The 17423-nt window shown below is 45.4% G+C and overlaps 1 protein-coding gene across 4 annotated transcripts; it reads left to right on the top strand.

Annotated features, from left to right (window-relative positions):
- Nucleotides 1-749: 749 nt before the first annotated feature.
- On the top strand, nt 750-17361 carry PLCXD1 (phosphatidylinositol specific phospholipase C X domain containing 1). 4 transcript variants are annotated; one of them, XM_038173163.2, is made up of 9 exons: nt 760-908; nt 1035-1191; nt 1817-1864; nt 4418-4560; nt 7925-8061; nt 10717-10845; nt 12017-12172; nt 14684-14867; nt 15583-17361. In XM_038173163.2, the coding sequence occupies exons 4-9, from the start codon at nt 4449-4451 to the stop codon at nt 15873-15875; spliced, it is 1011 nt and encodes a 336-aa protein (XP_038029091.1). In that variant the 5' UTR covers nt 760-908; nt 1035-1191; nt 1817-1864; nt 4418-4448; the 3' UTR covers nt 15876-17361. The 4 variants fall into 4 exon arrangements, with proteins under 4 accessions (XP_071886450.1, XP_038029090.1, XP_038029091.1 ...); XM_038173162.2 differs by having other exon boundaries at nt 758-1191; XM_038173164.2 differs by lacking the exons at nt 760-908; nt 1035-1191 and adding an exon at nt 1357-1481.
- The last annotated feature ends 62 nt before the right edge of the window (nt 17362-17423 follow it).

Raw genomic sequence — 17423 nt, 5'->3', positions numbered from 1 at the left:
TCACTGTCTCCAGTAATTCCAGAGCAGCTGAAGAAGAATCACAGAATCACAGAATTTAAGGGGTTGGAAGGGACCTCGAAAGATCATTGGGTCCAACCCCGCTGGCAAAAACCTGAGACCCAAACTCAGACTTGAAAGGGTACGGATCAGAGAGGGCTTTTCCTGCTGAGGGGAGGCTTGCAAGAGTCCGTCCTTCGTAAGTCAGCAGATTCTTCACATCACTACGGTGTGAAGTCCTGTTATAATGCCTCCAGAATAAAATATTTTGGTACTTCACCTCCATAGTTTTTGCTTGTTTGTTTGTTTGTTTTTGAGCTTTCTGTTGTTCATTTCAAATCAACACAAAAATAGCTTGCAATTCTTCCTTTCCACAATTCTTGCAACTCTTCCTCTCCACAGCCGTATTTTCCAATTAGTCCTGACAACTTCACACATGATGGTTCTCCTGAAACTGTTCTCAGACACTTTCTGTCACGCCTATGGAAACCCCCACAGCCTGTAACCAGCATCTCCTCTTTATTGCTTTCTCTTTCGCTCAACTTCACCCCTCTGGGCATCTTGTCCTTTTGGTTCCTACCTTTGCAACCTGTTCCATGTCTATTCTGTATCTCCCGAAAATTTGGGGATGATTTAGAGGAGTGTTGGTCTACACACAGCAGTCTGAGCTCTGGCACTGGGACTGCCGAGGGAAGTGGCTTGGTGGCTGGATGTTAACCAGCTCTGCCCGCTGCCACCCTGCCAAGTTTCGCTCTGTGCAAGAGCACGGCTCTTCCTTTTTCCTCTGCAAAGCTGCGATAGTGAAGCAGGGGTATCTGGAAGATACGCCCTTGCGTGAAGAGGCACGGCACGGCAGCAGCCTCAATTTTCCCTCGTCCTGGCGGCGGTGTGACCCCGCAGCCCCACTGCAGGTGACCCCCTAGGAGGGGTGACGAGAGGCCCTGCGGGCACCCTGCTCCCAAAACCGCACCGAGGCTTTGCGTGTTTGCCTCCCTGGGGCACTCCCTCCCTGCCTCACCGCCTGCCTGCTTCCACAGGACAGCTCTTTGAGGCGCTTGCCTGGATTTCTGCGGGGCGCCGGCATAAATAGGGGTGCATGCCCGAACTGCCTCACGGGTGCGAGAGGGGCAAGATGAGGAAAAGAAACTGAAGAACAGAAACAGCGAGAAAGGGACGAAGCCGCAGACACCTCAGGTACCACTCATGTATTTTTAAGACTTTTTATTTATTTATTATTTATTTATTTATTTATTTATTTATATTTTCGTGCTTTAACGCCCTCCCCGCTGCTCCCTTCCACCCCCAGCCAGCCGCGGGCTCCTCCCGCCCCTCCGCCACCTGCACGGGGCCTGCCCCGGCCCCAGCCCCGGCTCCAGCCCCGGCCTCGGCCCCGCCCGGCCCCGGCTGTGCCCGCGGCTGTGCCGGGGAGCCCCGGCAGGCCCCGGGGAGCGGGATGGCGGCGGTGCCGCTGCTGCTGCGAGGAGGTGAGGAGCGAGGGGGCTGAGGGGGCTGAGGGGGGAGCCGCCCGCCCGCCCTGCTGCGGGCAGGGGGCACGGCTGCGGGCAGGGCAGCGCCGTGGCTGGGTTTTGTCAGGGCGGTGGTCTCAGGCACCCCAGATGGGTTCCGTATTTTAGGGCTCGTTTTGTTTTAAAGTGTCATTATTCTGCACTGGGACTGCCCCGGGTCGGGTCGGAAAGCAGGCAGCGGCTCTGTGGCACTGCTGTCAGGCTGGGAGCTGGGAATAAAGACACCGTACGGGGGAGTAAACTGTGAGATTTACTTATGGTTATAGCTAAGGGTTGTGATTTCGTTCCTGCAGGCTAGCCGTGGTTTCTCCCGAAAGGACGTGCCGCCTCGCTGACACAAGGTACAAGCCGGGAGCTGGGTGTGGAGTGCGCAGCGAGGGGCTGTGCTGTGCTTGGGGCAGAGCCTGCTTTTGTATGGGGTTTGAGCAGCCGGACCACAGCACGGCTTGGTCTCGACATTTCTGTCACTGCTGGCTTCCCCCAGCCCAGCAGGATGCCCCTCACGGAGTGCCCGGGTCCCACTGGGGTCAGGGCAGTGACTGTGCCAGCTGAGAGGTCACTGGGCATCCCCTGTGAGGGACGAATGTGGCAGAAACCCAAATCTTTTTCAGCAGGGGTAGCTTAATTTCTGGCTTTGAATGAGCTGGGTCCTTGGAGGGTCAGCAGAAAGCTGAGGCTGGATGGAGGAGGAGGAGGGAAGTGGTCTCTCCGCAAGGACTCCCGGCTTGGTGGCTTCTCACTGCCCAACCACCCCTGGGTGACAGCCCCCGTGCGGCAGAGCTGCGGCTGGTGGAGGGCCGGGGGGCTGTGCCCGTGTCAGCCGTGGCAGTGAAAATACTCTGTGGAGAGGGTGGCAGTGGGTACAGCTCCGGCATGGCCTGGGGGCATCGCTCCTGCAAAGGAGCAGGGCAGCCCTGGGAGAGCAGTGCTGTGCAGTCAGACGAGCCACAAAATGCAGCAGAAGGGGACGAGAGCAGCAGGAAGCCTCCGCTGTCGGAGCACGGGGTCTGCGGGCGGCAGAGGGTCAGCATGTTATATTGCAGAGCTGGGAGATGTCTGAGGTGATCCTGCTGAGATTTCAACTTAAATGTGCCAGATGTGGCACGTAGAGACTATTTGCTCATCCATGACAAGGAGATCTGCACTTTTTAAAAAATAAACCCATGGGAGTTTTTCCACTGGCCTTTGCACCGAGCCCATCAAATACCTGCTCTGTTTTTAGCAAGCAGACCAGGGGAGCAGGTTCAAACCACTTCTTCCTTGCTTGCGCAAGGGTCTTGTGCGTGTGTGCGGGTAACCTCCGAGGCAGCCGCTCTTTGCCAGGCGGAAAACCCCAGGACACGTGGGCAGTGTCGCTGTGCTGTCACCAGGCTGCGGCCGCTGGGCACTTCCCTTGGAGGACGGGATCCCGTCCTTATCGTAACTGGGGTGGAAGTACTCAATTAGACCCAGTCAAAGCCACACCAAACGCGCAGCCAGGCAGGTTGGACGAGCGATGCTACGTGCATCATGCATCAGCAAATGCAAAAGCCGATTGTACCTGCTATATCTGGTGTGTGCGTAAAGCTTAGGACAGCCATTCCTCACGTTACTTTTCAGATGACCTCATGTGACTGTCAAAAAAATGCATTGTGCTGTGTTTAAGGAAACCACGGGTTCTTCATATAAATAGCACGGCTCGCTTGTAAATGCTGAAGAACCGGCCACCTCCCAAAACAGCTGAAAGAATGTTTTGGGGAGAAACAACCTGGGGACTCAATGTGCAGAGATGCAGCAAGAAGGAACAGGGACAAGTCAGGAGGGCTGGTGCAGCACAAAGCCTGCACGATGCATATGTGACTGCTGTCTCTGCAGGAAGGAAACATTTACAGTGCCAGCTTTTTGAAAAGGAAATGGAAGATGTGATGTTATTGCTGCTGATCACTGTGCCATGGTCTAAAAAAGTGTTCTACTACCTAGCTGGGGACAAAAAACAACAGGTAAAACCTTAACACTAGTGGAAAGAAGGAAGGCTTCACAAACAAAACCCGACCTTCAGGCAACATCCTAGAAAGAAAAAAAATGGCATGAGGATCTCATCCTCATGTTCTGTATTGTTCAGGAGAAAATAAAGCGAAAAATGAACAGAATAACTCTAGCAGGCCCTAGTGATGAGCTTGAATTCTCACCTGAGTTTCACCTGCTGGCACTCCTGAGTAACTATTGCAAATTTTCCAGGAGATCCTGGAGATACTTATCCAAGAAGAACGCTTCCAGAGTAGCTTTCAGGAAGGTCTGACCAACTGAAATACTTGAGGTCACGGACTTAGCAGCAGTAATAAGGACAGACATCAAGAGATCTTGTCAAAGCGGGGTGTAAGGAGATGGAATTTTTCTCAGACTCCAGAGGCCAGCATGATGTGAAGATCCCGTGTCTGGCAGAGGCGGTGCTGCAGTGACTGGACTGAAGCTTTGTGCTCTCGAGGGGCCTGCAGACCCAGCCCCTGCCTGGCCCTGCCGTCATGCCCCTGGGGGCTGCCAAGGATTTGGGAACAGACAGTGTTTCCCTCTGGAAGCAGGCTATAGCTTGCTCTGGTAGTTGATATAGCCAACGTAGACAGTCATTTCTCCACACTGACAAAGCTGCTCATGTTTGTCTTGGCTCTGTTTTTCTTTCAGTGGGTCACTTTGCAAGTTCAGAGCTGGATCGTCCCTTTGGCATTGTGTGGGAAGGCAATATTAGCAGGAGCAGTGTATCCTGTGCCTGTGAGGCTCTTGACATTTTGCTGCTGCAACTTGAGAGAAGGGTTGACGTTTTACAGCACGTATAAATACATTCTGCACAGGTCCAATGGCATTAACTCAGCCACAGTGTATGGAATAATTTAGTTATCTTTTTCTTTTTTTCCTCCCAGGACAGCCTATGACGTCCTAGAACAGGTACTAATGGAAGGCCCTTTGCAAACCTCCCTTCATGTGTGCCACGAAAATGGCCAGTGGATGTCAGAGTTACCTGAAAAGCTCTGGGATATTCCCCTCTATAACTTAGCTCTTCCAGGTAAAGATTAACTTTTGTCCTGTGATGCGTTATTGGTATGTCACTTCAGCACTGGAACATCCTGTTTGTGCCATTTCAGGATGGCTATATTTATTATTTGGGTCAGCGTGTGGGAGAAGGGCTTGGGGGAGTGTTTGTGTGGCGTGTGCAAGTGTATGAATATCTTTATTTTGTATTTTGGGGGGTTTCTTAGAGGGGAGGGGAAAAATGATCTCTTGAGGAAAGGGAAGAAAGTGAGACTTCTTTGGCATCAAGATGCACAAGATGATTCTGAATCATCTTGTCAGATCAGTTCTAATAATCTGAGCATTTGCTCACCTTGGCCATTTTTTTTTCTAATATGTAAAACTAGATTTATGCAGTTATGGGTAAATGCACCTGCATTATAGTTGGAGTCCTCCTTGGTACTGCATCCAGACCTGCTTATCATTAGCATTTTTGGGGTCATATTGCTGGTTCTCTCTGCTGCCCTGGGGAGATTTTTTTTTCTCATTCTGCCTAAAGAATTTACAGGAGAACCTGTTTTCACTGGCTTGTGGGAAGGCACCAGAGGACTGTTAGCTCTTGAGCACTTTGCCTCCCCAGTGAGAATGGTACAGAAGGACAGTCCAGCCCACATTTTCTCTCGCACCTTTAGATGTGACGGTTTGGGTGGAAAGCAGCACAGCATGTGGATGGATGTTTTATGTAGGTTAGAGAATCCTAGGTTAACTTAGCAAAGCTGTATTTAGAGATAACGAGGAAAATCAAGTCTTGTCTTCAGTGAGCAGAGCCCTGGGAGGACCTGAGAACTGTGGTGGAGCTCTTCTACCCCTCGTGGAATAGCGGAATATGATTTAAAGTGAAGAGCAGAAACTTACTTCACGGTGACTTTTTGGATGTGAAATTTAAAGTGATGTTAACATCAAAACAAGCACACCTCTCAGTTTTTGGATAAAGTCTAAATAAGAGTACTCAGATATTATAAAGAAAATCTAATTTCTTTTTTAATTAACAAAATAAGAAAATAAGTAACTATCTTATGACAGAAGAAAGGTCATGTTCTCTTTTTATCTTCTATTCCTCTTGCAAAAATTGTTCCAAAAGTCAGTATCATGCTCTGTGGTTTTCAATGAAAAGGAACAGTGTTATTTCTAAAGAGCTTTCACAGTGATGTTTCTTGGTTGAAAGCTGAGAAACTGCTGATGTGTGCTTTTGACTTCCTGGCACTTCTCCTAACAGTGACGTTGGCATTCTTGTGAATGTTTGCTGTTCTCATGAGCAAATCTGCACGCAGAACAGGCAGGCAGAGAAGAACGGCTGCAGAATGGCATGAAGCTGCGGCAGGGTCGGTTCAGGCTGGATATCAGGAAAAGGCTCTGCACCCAGAGGGTGGTCGGGCACTGGGACAGGCTCCCCCGGGACAAGGTCACAGCACCAAGCCTGACGGAGTGCAAGAAGCATTTGGACAACTCTTCAGACGTGTGGTTTGATCTTTGGATGGGCCTCTGTGGAGCAGGGAGTTGGAATCAATGATCCTCATGGATCCCTTCCAACTCAGGATGTTCTGTGATTCTGAGTCCATTTTGGCAAACGCTGTACAATTTTTCTGAGCACTGCAGGACATGTAGCTTGGAAGGTTTTGTTGCTTCTCCATTTGACCTACAAAACTCGTCCAGCCCAGGTCAGAACAAAACAAATTAAGACCAACCAGGTCAGGACAGCTCTGGCAGGTCGTCAGAGGGAGCAACGTCTGGGGGAAACTCAGTTAGGAAACAGAAGCTGTTAGACCTCCTCACAGAAGCCAGGCCTGTCCGTCTGGTCCCTAGGACATGGTAAAGGTGTCACAAGCCAAGGGGTTCCCGGAGTGGGATGGCTGGGCTCGTCTCAGATAAAGAAGACAACAAGGCACTCAGGAAACCTGAGAAAGTGTGTTCTGAAATCATGACGAGACAGAGGCAGCTTTCAGAAACTGATGCTGAGTTGTGCCAGGGTCACCATGGTGCCGCAGGGGATGCCATTTCAAGTTCCAAAACTGCATTTTTATTTTTATTTTTTGCTACCTCACTGTCTTTGCACTGTATTCGTTGCATCATGGATATGCCATCTTCCTCTTATCACTGTAACCCACTGACATCACAAGAAGACTCCTAAATGAAAGGTTATTATCCGCAGGCTGGTTGGCATCAGCAGATGCAACACCCATGGCTGGAATCCTGTTCCCTTCTCTCAGACTTGGATTTAGTCCATGTGGATTTAGTGGTTTGACTCCTTCATCTTTTAGGGCAAACTTCTTTGACTGCCCTCATTGTCAAACTTCCCTCTGCAGTAATCTTAGCTTGGGTGCTTAAAGCAGGAAAATAGAGGCAGAAAGCAGATTGTAAAGGTGAAAAATACTGAGACATTAAGCAATTTCTGACCATTTTAAATGATTTTCTCTGTTTCAAATACAACCCTGTCCTTTTCCTTTGGCTACTGGAAGTATTGCCATTGGCACCAGTAAGACAGTGAATGCTTTGACAGAAGACTTAAAAACCAAAATGATATGCAAATTCCTTGCAGGTACTGTGTAAAGATCCTAGCAAATCACTTCACGGAGTTGTTAGCTTATCGATGCTTTTCAAAATCAGAAGAAGTAATGGAACAGAAGAAGCTAGCAAAAACGCTGGCTGCCTGTACCGAAGAAACCAGACATGGAGGTTCATCTAAATATGATGCAAGAGCTGTGTCAGGCTTAACATTTCTTGGAAGTCAAACATTTGGACACGCTGTACTTGACTCTAATACGTAACTTGTAATTCTCTGTGCTGGAAAGAGGTAGTTCTGAAGTCTGAAAGGTGGATCCTGCCCGTCTGTCACATGCAAACTTAGATTAGATTTGTCTCTGAAGCCTTCAAGCACCCGTGTTTTGTTCAGGGAGGCGATCTTACCAGATATTTAAGATACAAATGCGTTAAGTGCCAGATTAGGAGTTGGTCCAATCAAAGGTGTAAGAAAGTGAATTTCAGCTTTCAGGCATGGTTCTGTATATTTTCCTGGGCAAAGGTGAGGGGCATGGGCATGAAATCCTGAACAAGTCTGAAATTGGGACAAATTCCAAATAGATTCAAGGAAAAGAATTACTTCAGGGAAAAATATTGACAAGTCTCAGTGCCCTTCCTTCATGTGGATTTCGTGCTGACAATGTCAGGTGGGCGATCTCTGTAGAAGAGCCCACCTTTTGACCATACCTACATGGGCAATATACATACCTACAAGCAATACACAGGTATGTTTTGGAAATGAGGTGGTGTGTCAGGCGTGTGCCTGCAGTATAACCATGTCTTGTGGCATTTGAGTAATTAAGAAATGACATTCATTTAACATTTACCTTTGTATTCCACAGGGAGTCACGACACTATGACGTACTGCTTGGATAAAAACTCGGCCGTTAGCGGCAATGAATCGAAGCTGGTGGAGTTTTTAAATAAATTTATGCCCTGCATTGTACGCCCGATCATTATGAAGTGGTCTATAACGCAGGTAAGTGTTGTCCAACACTCCCAGGCCTGAACAAATATGAAGTATGTGCTGCTGTGCTGAGGGTGGTCATGTTCTCCCACACAGCAATGAGAGAATAGAACTTCCTATTTCTATTCTAGCCTAGAAATCTGTGCTCTCATGAAATACCTGTGCTGTACATACCAGATCTTTTTTTATTTTTACTTTATTTTTGCAGGGAAAAAAATCATTCAGCTTAGGCAGGGAGGATTCACAAAGATGTTGCTTAAAACTGACCACTTGTTAGTAGAAACCCATCATCCTTTTGGCATGTTTATTGTTATTGTTAACATTTAATATCAGTATTATCAAAGGAAGCCAGTAAAAGGGTTTTTCTTTTCTTGCACTGTGTTCAGAAGGTAATCCCATTGTTTGTACTGTCACTGTTGTGTGAGGTGTCTGTTGTTTTCCCTTGCTTTATTGTGTAAATATTTCAGTGAGCAGCAAAGAAAAAACTATTGGTTAAGGGAACTTTTACCATTACAGATCAAGAGAATGAAGGTCTGACACCTCACATAAGGTTTAGTTCGTTTTTTAAAATGACTACATTTTAAGGTAGCAGTTATCTCTTGCTGTTCCTCACAAATACCCGTTAAAGACAAAATTGGGAATCATAATTTAAGTTAGAGCTTTTGAAGATTTTTCTAAAGAACAGGCTTCGCTGGCATCAAAGAGGCACCAGAAATCCTTTCACTTTTGTTCTTTTTGAAGGAGCGGTTCATGATTAGTGAATTAAAACTGAATAATTGATAAATGACAATGATTATGCCTAGGCTCCTTGTGCTGTGCTCGAGCAGCCCTGGCACACGGGAGGCTCGGACGCTCCGGGTCACCACGTAAGTCACAGATTGATGTGCAAGGTCACTCGCTCGTCACAGCGCCTGTTCTTGAGCTGCTCTTTTGCTTTGTGCCGTAAGCCCTTGTCAGATTCAGAAAGCTCCTGCCCTGCAGGCCGCTGGCTGATGAGGTGACCCTGGAGGGGACAAAGAAGCTCCACACACCTTTGCACTCATTTTCTGGCCCGAGCCCGGCTTGCTGAGCAGGAAACGTGCCGCGGTGCCCAGCCGTCCCTGCAGGGAGGTGACTCCACCCGTTGGTATCTGGAGCACCCAGATCAAGGAGTCCTACCAGTGGTAGGGCCCACGCGTTCCTGGATGGCCCAATGCCTCGGAGATGCCTGGCTTCAGCCTTGGCTGTTCTGTTTCAGCCCCAGGTCTTGGCTGCATGGTGGCTGATGCTGGGTGTGCGATCTCCACTTGTGCTCTGGATGCCTGGTGTGAGGCTGCAGCACCGGGCAGGATCGCTCCACAAGGCCTCCTCTTACATTTTGCCCTTGGGGCCAGTATTCACAGTGTCTAATTGAGTATCCAAATGCAGGTGATGAATTAAGGAGCCAAATCTCTCTGGTTTTCCCGTGCAGCCAGTGGAAAGGAAGAAGTTTCTCCAAGGGACAGTTCAGAGCAGCTTATTCTGGTGCTCTTTCTGGCCACAAAGGTTATATATGACCTACAACCATATACTTCCCCATCTCCAGTGACCCCTGGGTCTCTCCCTCAGCTTCTCCAGCCTGGAGGAGACCGAGCAGGCGTGGAGGTTGCTGCTGGCAGCTCCTGTGGTCAGAGGCACCCCACTACTTGCACTCCAGGTCACACAGGGCTGCTCCCCAGCCCTGCAGCTCAGGCACGGCCAGGGGAGATAAAACTCCCCTCCTAGGAGCAGAGAGTTGGATGGTGAAAGCCAGGCAGGGTGAACATCCTGCTACCTGTCTGAGCTCTGTCCGGGCGCTAATGCCACCGCTGTGGTTCATCGGGCACAACACCTTGCATTGGTTTAGTTTTGCTGAAGCCTTTCAGGCCTAAATCAGTGCAGAGTATTTTTTCTGAGACCTGAAAGTGTTGTCCATACAAGCAGGTTGAACTGAAACAAATTAGTATTTAAGTGTATTAATTTAAGTTGCTTCTATTTTCTTAATGAAAGAGTCTTGATATAGATAAGAGATGTACCATTTGGGATTTTTTGCCCCAGAAACTCAGCTTTATCACATGTTCCACTTAGCCCTCAAAGTCGGTAGGGGAGGTCCGAAAGAAACTTAAAATAGAAGGGATCCTCTGTTTTGTAGGACTTCTGCAAGTTGATTAAACTTTTTTTAAGAGACTTTGCCCTAATAAGAAAGAACAATAGCTAGTATTTTTTTCTATTCTTGTTTTTCCTTCTGTTGAGGATGAGTGAGCTCCGCAGAGACATCCGTGGTGAAGTCTTTGATCTAACAAAATATATACAGAATTTCGAAGGTGCTGATCCTGCAGGTTTTGTTTATACAAATAGTCTTGTGAACAGTGATCGTGTATTTATGCACAGGTTAATGAATCTTTGACTTTCAGAACACGACAAATGCAGAGGTCTGAAACTAATCTAATCTGTGTCTGGGGTGTATTCTGCAGGGAAATCAGGATCCCTCTTGTCAGATAGTAAAATAATATGAATTGTGACTTGGTGCCTTACAGCACCATCTTAAAGATGAAAGACCTGTGAAAAATATCATAGGGCTAATTTGATACACCTCTTCCAGTTATCTAATCTAAAGAAACAGATACCTTCCAGGCTCTCGGGACCTTTGTCTTCTGTTTCACCCTTCAGGTACTGACTGTGACGGAGCAACTTGAGGCCGGCGTTAGATACTTGGATTTTCGGATTGCCCACAAGGCCAATGATCCATCAATGAATCTGTACTTCGTGCACATGGTGTACACGACTGTTGTTGTACAGGTATTGTCCTTGCCTTCAGAATGGCTCTACGCACAGTGCTGCTTGTTTTATCTAAGAGTCATCACAATCTGAAAATGATGGCCCAAGGTCTTCTGAATAGGTTATTTGATTTCCTAACGTGAGGACCTCAAACTAGAGAAGATTGGTAGGGCAGGTTACAGGGCTGGAACATTTCAGCATCCATCTGGAACTGTTGTGCCTTGCTCTCTACCACCTACCCCCATAGCATGTGTTTCTGGGGTTCTGATGTTTCTGGGGTTTATCCTGTGTTGTTCCAGGATGCTACCTAGGGCTGTCCCATTTCCCTGATAAGGACAGGTGTTACTAAAAAGGAAAAGGTGTTAAAAGCCTAATAAAATCATAGAAACATTTTTTTTTTTGAGGAAAAAGTATTTCCCTGAAAGACAGAGAGACTCGAGTCTGGATCCCATGATCAAATTACTGTCAGCTACTGTGGAGACACTGCTGTGAGTTGCTCTTTTGCATGTGCTCTCTCACTGTGGACCAGTTCACGTCTTTCTTAGCTGGCTGTGCGTTCATCTGCGCCTGGCTGTACAGATCCCAGCAAATGCAGCTTTAGTTTGTAGCCTAACTGCCTAAACTTTGGTTTCATGCTTCATATTGGGGGTCTGGACCCTTCATGTCATGGCATGCTCGAGCAGACAGTTAGATGTAGTGCCTGCCCACCCTGCTAGTGATGGGTGGGCTCCAAGCAGTGTCATTGCCTGTAACAACCGGGGAGAACAGGTCCTGTTTGAGCAAGTGCAGAGCTTTCCCCTGTTTTCCAGTTTGCCACTAACACAGTGTTTGCCCTTAAAGAAGCTTGGGGAGATGGGTTTACTGCTAACCTGCCTCTAAGAAGTAGGAGGTTCATAGGAATTATCATTATCAAAAGGTATTATATTATCATAGGTATTATCATAGGTATTATATTATCAAAATATAAAACTGCTAAGAATATTGTGCTAGACCCACATCCAGAGCAAATCATCGCGGACCTGCAGAAAGGTTTTCCTGGGGTGCTTCTCTCTGGAACATCCTGTGGGCTGTCAGATGTCCATACTCCAAGACCTATGCTGATTTGGTGGTTCTACTTCACTGTCAATGCTCTGCTTGTTTTACTTCTTTCCCCAGGGTAATATAAACGATTTGCCATGACTATCTCTTGTAGGATATTCTGTGGGAAGTGTTAAAGTGGTTGGAAACTCATCCTCAGGAAGTTGTTATCTTAGCCTGCAGGAATTTTGACGGATTAAACAAGAAACATCACTGTCATCTTATTGCCTGTATAAAAGAGATTTTCCAGTGTAAGCTGTGTCCCAGAAATGTAAGTGTGAGATTTTTTCCCACCTTTTTTAAAGGATGATATATTACAGTGAGGCCTTTGGTTCACAATTGTCATATGTTTTCTGATTGTGCTGTATTTTTAAACTAGGAAACATTTGCCGCATTGGAAATAGGTCTTTACTTAATAAAATTGAGGAAATATAGCAAACCTACATCCCTTAGTGTGGAGGAGGGAATTAAATTGGACTGTCATGTCCGTTGAGTTGTGGGATAACAGTAGGGGACACAACTGCCTCCCACTGTTCTGACTGATTTTTTGAAGAAGGGTTGTTAAAAATACAGTCCAGACTATGGCAAGGGCTTTCAGTCTCAGGTGGAGATGACTGCCTTCTGAGCTGATGGGATTCAGATTACCTTACAGAAGTCTTCTCACAGCAATAATTACAAATTATTTTGATGCTATACGTAGCATAAAAATCATGTAGTTTAGGTTGGAAGAGACCTCTGAGTCACCTAGTCCAACCCCAGCAGGCAACTGGGCCAACTTCCAAGTTGTGTTGGGCCACGTCCTAGCAGCTTTCAGTCACCCGACCCTCCAGAAAGGCTTTATATTTAATAATCAGAATTACTTGTATACTATATTTCATAAGTTGAGATTTTTAGCTTCCCCTTCTTTTTACAAGGTGTAGAAGCTTTTAGCAGTTAAACAATTAACATTTCAAAGATGCACAGGAACAGAGGGTTTTCTCTGGAGATGTGAGGGGTGCAGGATAATGATGACCCTGTTTGCGATTCGAATTAATTCTTTGAAGCTGGTGTGTCAGTAAGGGCTGACTATTACCATTTCAAAGCATTTTGCATGGCAGAGTTAAAATAGAACAATTCTCAGCAAAATTAGGGGATTCTGAATATTCAGGCCTCCACTGAAGAACTGAAGACCTGAGTGACATTGTTTTATTGTTTCCCCAAATACCTTGAGTGTGTAAGTTGTGGATGAGCAGAGCAACGCAGAAGACAGTCAAATTTACTTTCGGGCACATGGTCAGCTCCAAAACTAAAAATAAAAAAACTGTTAATTGGGAGAGGGGCAAGTTGTTGCTGATAGTTTGTTGAAGGAAGGTGGTGGTTTGAGATTTTGGTTTCTTCACCTGGCTGGAGAAAGAGAATGTTTCTGAGTTGTGTCCAAACAGAGGGAGGACAGGCAGTGGAGACAGGAGGCACCAAGTATTTCCCTCAAGCAGGATCATTTCCAGGGGGCCTGTTACCAGCACAGCAGACCTTGCGATTTCTGCAGTTGACGCCTTTGCAGGTTAGGTAGCTGTGGGGCTTTTCAGAATCACAAATTCAGAATTAACATCAAACAGCCTCGTGCTTGCTCACTTATTTTAAAATCACCTTATATCTACTGTCTTTCAAGACTGCAGCTCTGGTGTTGAACAAAAGTAAGCGTCAAAGCATTTATGAAGCTCTAAGCAGAGGTCTGCATGTAATACTGGCACAGGCCACAGTGTGACAACATTACTTTGTGTTTAAAATTGTAATTGCCTTAACTATTCAAGGTGTCTTCCTTTGATCTGGATTATTAGGGTTTAAAAATCCCTTGTCAGACATCTGCAGTTTCATCTTTGCTTTGTTTGCAAAATAAGCACCTGTGCTCGAGTATACATCTCTGGTACCCCCTTTAAAATAAAAATAATAAAAAAGGTTTGAGCTTTAGAAAGGCAGCTGTAGTAAAGCAAAGACTTCTGTCAATCACAGATTTTGTAGCTCATGAGTAGCTTGTATCTTAATTTTGCAGTATTTTCTGATCTAATTGGGGCTCACACTCTCGCTTGGATGAAGCCAAGAGGGATTTCTATGTTCATTCAACCCCTGGCTTTCTTCAAAGACTTGCATTAAGATTTTTCAGCTTTGGTTTTTATTTTAAGTAAGAAGCTAATTGGAACATCCTAAAGCCACCAATTCCTCTTCACAAACAACAGACACAGCTTTTAACCACCAACGTTCTTAAAAAAAAAAAAAAAAAAAAGATGCCTGTTAAAATGTTGGTTTCAAAAAAATAAATAAATGGAGGACCATTGAGTCAGTTTGTGACTCAGCTCTTACCTTCTCTCAATGCAGGATGACCAGGGCATCCCAATTTCTGAAACAATCCCCTTACAGAAATCAGAATCGATATCTTTCTTACCTTTAGCCTTACTGTGTCTGAACACTCAAGTTTTCATTAAAGGCTGTGGTGAGAAATTTGGGTCTGTGTGGGACAGCTGCCCAAACTACTGCTGCTTCTCTGCATCTGTTTTCCTACAGATGGGTGTAGGGCTTTGTTTTCCTTGACCCTCCTTGTGCAGAACAGGCTATGTCTTCCTCTTGCAACACGTTTTCAGTTTGTAATCCATCCAGAGCTCCACCTGGCTGCAGGGTGAACTGTTTGAACCAAATTTGAGCCTCGCTGTCTAGGCGATGCCACGCTTTGGTATTTGAACTTTGGCAGACACTGCTCTTGTTGGCTCACAGCTCCCACTGACTTGCACCCGGCCGTGATTTCCCCTAGGTGGTTCCGACGCTGCGGACCATGTGGCAGCATGGCTACCAGGTCATAGTCTCGTATGAAGAAGTCATGGAGTTGGAGAAGCACTGCGAGCTGTGGCCTGCCATCCCGTACTGGTGGGGGAACAGAACTTCTACTCACGCTCTTATCCAGTATCTGGAGCGCATGAAGCGGATGGGCCGGCCAGGTACGTACGGGAGCTGCTGCAAAGAAACAAGAGGCAGATACGGCAGTGCAACACAAACAAAGAGTAGGTTGGGAGTTCACAGGGGTGAGGGATGTCACCCTGCTGGGCATGCTGCATGCTCCAGACACTCGCACGGTGCCGAGTGCTCTCGCCCACCCACGAGGGAGTGCAACATGCATGTCATCTTACCTGGTGATGTAAATGCATGCGCAAGTGCACCTACGTACATAGGTTATGTCACTGCAGCAGCTGCTTCACCTGAGTGATGGTGGAAAAGAACCAAGGGATGATGAGGGAAAGAACTGCTTGAGAAGCATACTCTTGATCCAAAGAAAAATGCTTCTGCAGATGCACCGTGTGTTCTCACGTGTCACGTGGGAAGTGTAGTCAGCTGGCAGCAGCCCTTGTGGAAACACACCTTGCAGAGGGAGACTGGTGGGTGGAGAACAGTGAGTCTGCAACAAACACTTGAGACGGGTTTAGCTGAACTGGGATGGTTCAAGGAATGAGCTGGGTTTTAGTTAACTGTTTGGTGTGGCATACAGCACAACAAAGCAAGACAGCCCACTGAAACAGTTCTAGGTCTGTGAAACAATCTTAAGTTAGCATTTTAATGATTCCCAGCAGAACTAGACCTGGAGTTAATGCAATGCCGAGCGGTTTCTGTTCTCCTCAAAGGAATATTTAATGTGTCACCTTTTGATTTTTGTTTCAGAAAAATTCTTTGTTGCGGGCATTAACCTTACTGAAAATTTAAGATACATTCTTTTACACCCATTTGGCTCACTGAAGGAAATGACACTCCGGAGTCTTCCATGCTTGAAAATCTGGGTGAGGAAGCAGTATCCAGGAACACAAAAAGAATGTATTAACATCATTGCTGGAGACTTCATAGGAAACGATGATTTTGTCAGAGACGTGATAGAACTTAACACAAAAATTAATCCTCCATTAGACTGTCACAGCAAAGCAGCAGGAACAAATACCATTTCATTCTCAGCTTTATAATCTTTGAAAAGCTGAAAAGACTTTGTGTGTATTGAACGTTTCCTGGTTTAAACATCTTGGACTACATAAAGGTCCAGTTAACTTACACCAGGGATGTTTTAAAAACTCATTAAGAGAGGTGCTCTCAAAATCATCAGGCTTTCAAAGTGTTTTCATGAAAAAGAGAGCAGGAAGATCTTGCTGAAGTCTCTAGAGAACTGTTATGTGGGTGTAATTTACTTAGAGGTGCTTAGATTCTGTAGCAGCTGGCAATATTGGAAATCTCAAGAACTTACTCCTATTTTATTTTACATCCAAGTAAGAAGAAAAATATAATGTCACTAGTTGCACAAATTGTTTTGTAATTTTATTTTTCTTGGAGTTTAAAAGATACCTGCAACCCCAATTCTCAGTATTTTATCAGTGTGAAACTGACTTGTCTGTTTTCATAGACTGTATTAAATATGCAATATGAAAATGTTAAAAATATTTTTGATATATGAAAGATAAGGTACTGGCACACTGCAGTTGTGTGCTGAGTTGTGAACCATTTTACTAGCAGGGTAGTCACAACATTCCTCACGATTTGTGAGATATGTGCATTGGAACACTTTCATTATTATCATTCATGCCCCTTCTGCAGTCGCTCCAAAGGTACCAGAGCCAGGCTCCTGGACAGTTTTGTCTGCTGCAGTAAAATGTGTTTTATTAGGAGCTGCCAAAATACCCTTTATGCTGAAAATAAACACATATGAAACTAATTTTTAATCTAAACTCAGACTGCTTTAAAAATACAGTTCATGAGCTTGTCATGTTTGAGGTTTCACAACTGGTCTTCCTTTATTAACATATTTTTGTAGTGCCATAGTCATATTTCCTCTCAGTAAGTATTCTTTGATTGTGTAAATGCTGTTTTTATGCTGCTTGGCACTGTAAATTAATTCTATTTTTCTAATTTTTAAATGGACTGTGCAATAACTGATGATCATGAAGGTAAGAAAAATGCCAAGTATCAGGGCTAAAAGAAAACAGGCATTGTATAAAGTTCACTATGCAGCTTCATCAATATACCTCACTTTTGATATGCACTTTACATGTAAAAGCTGAGTTCAGGTGTCTGGCAAGATGCTCATGTTTGTAATAGATGGTTGCATAACTCAAATCAACTGCCACTTGATACCAGATCAAAGTTACCTTTGACTTCTAGGAATGAAAGGCCAAGATGCTTACTCCTCATCTCATGCAATCTTCCACAATTGCAGATGACATAGGAGTGAAAACCAAACATTCCATTGAGAAGACTTTTTTTTTTTTTTTTATGGGCCTTTTAATCCATGTTCTCACCTCTATTTACTTCATATAGAGCAGTCATTCAGTTTAATTTTTTGAAGAGTCACCACCTGCATGAAGTGTTATTATAACTCAGAATGTTTTTCTGCCTATCTTTTGTACCTTTCAAATGTCTTGTTACTTTACTTAATAAAACTTGATCTGTTTGTGTAATAAAGACTGAAATAGGAGTTCTCCTTTCTGTGATACTGATGTTTTCTCTTTTAAGAATTGATACAG

The sequence above is a fragment of the Anas platyrhynchos genome, chromosome 1 (genome assembly GCF_047663525.1).
Source record: "Anas platyrhynchos isolate ZD024472 breed Pekin duck chromosome 1, IASCAAS_PekinDuck_T2T, whole genome shotgun sequence".
Classification (NCBI taxonomy): Eukaryota; Metazoa; Chordata; class Aves; order Anseriformes; family Anatidae; genus Anas; species Anas platyrhynchos.
This window is presented reverse-complemented; position numbering and strand designations above follow the sequence as displayed.

What these genes read in the sequence shown, in the direction of transcription:
- PLCXD1 (XM_038173162.2), top strand. Translation starts at nt 4,449, where the DNA reads ATGGAAGGCCCTTTGCAAACCTCCCTTCATGTGTGCCACGAAAATGGC. An exon ending in GTAAGCTGTGTCCCAGAAAT is followed by an intron (nt 12,173 to 14,683) that starts GTAAGTGTGAGA and finishes GATTTCCCCTAG; the next exon opens with GTGGTTCCGACGCTGCGGAC. An exon ending in GAAGCGGATGGGCCGGCCAG is followed by an intron (nt 14,868 to 15,582) that starts GTACGTACGGGA and finishes TTTTTGTTTCAG; the next exon opens with AAAAATTCTTTGTTGCGGGC.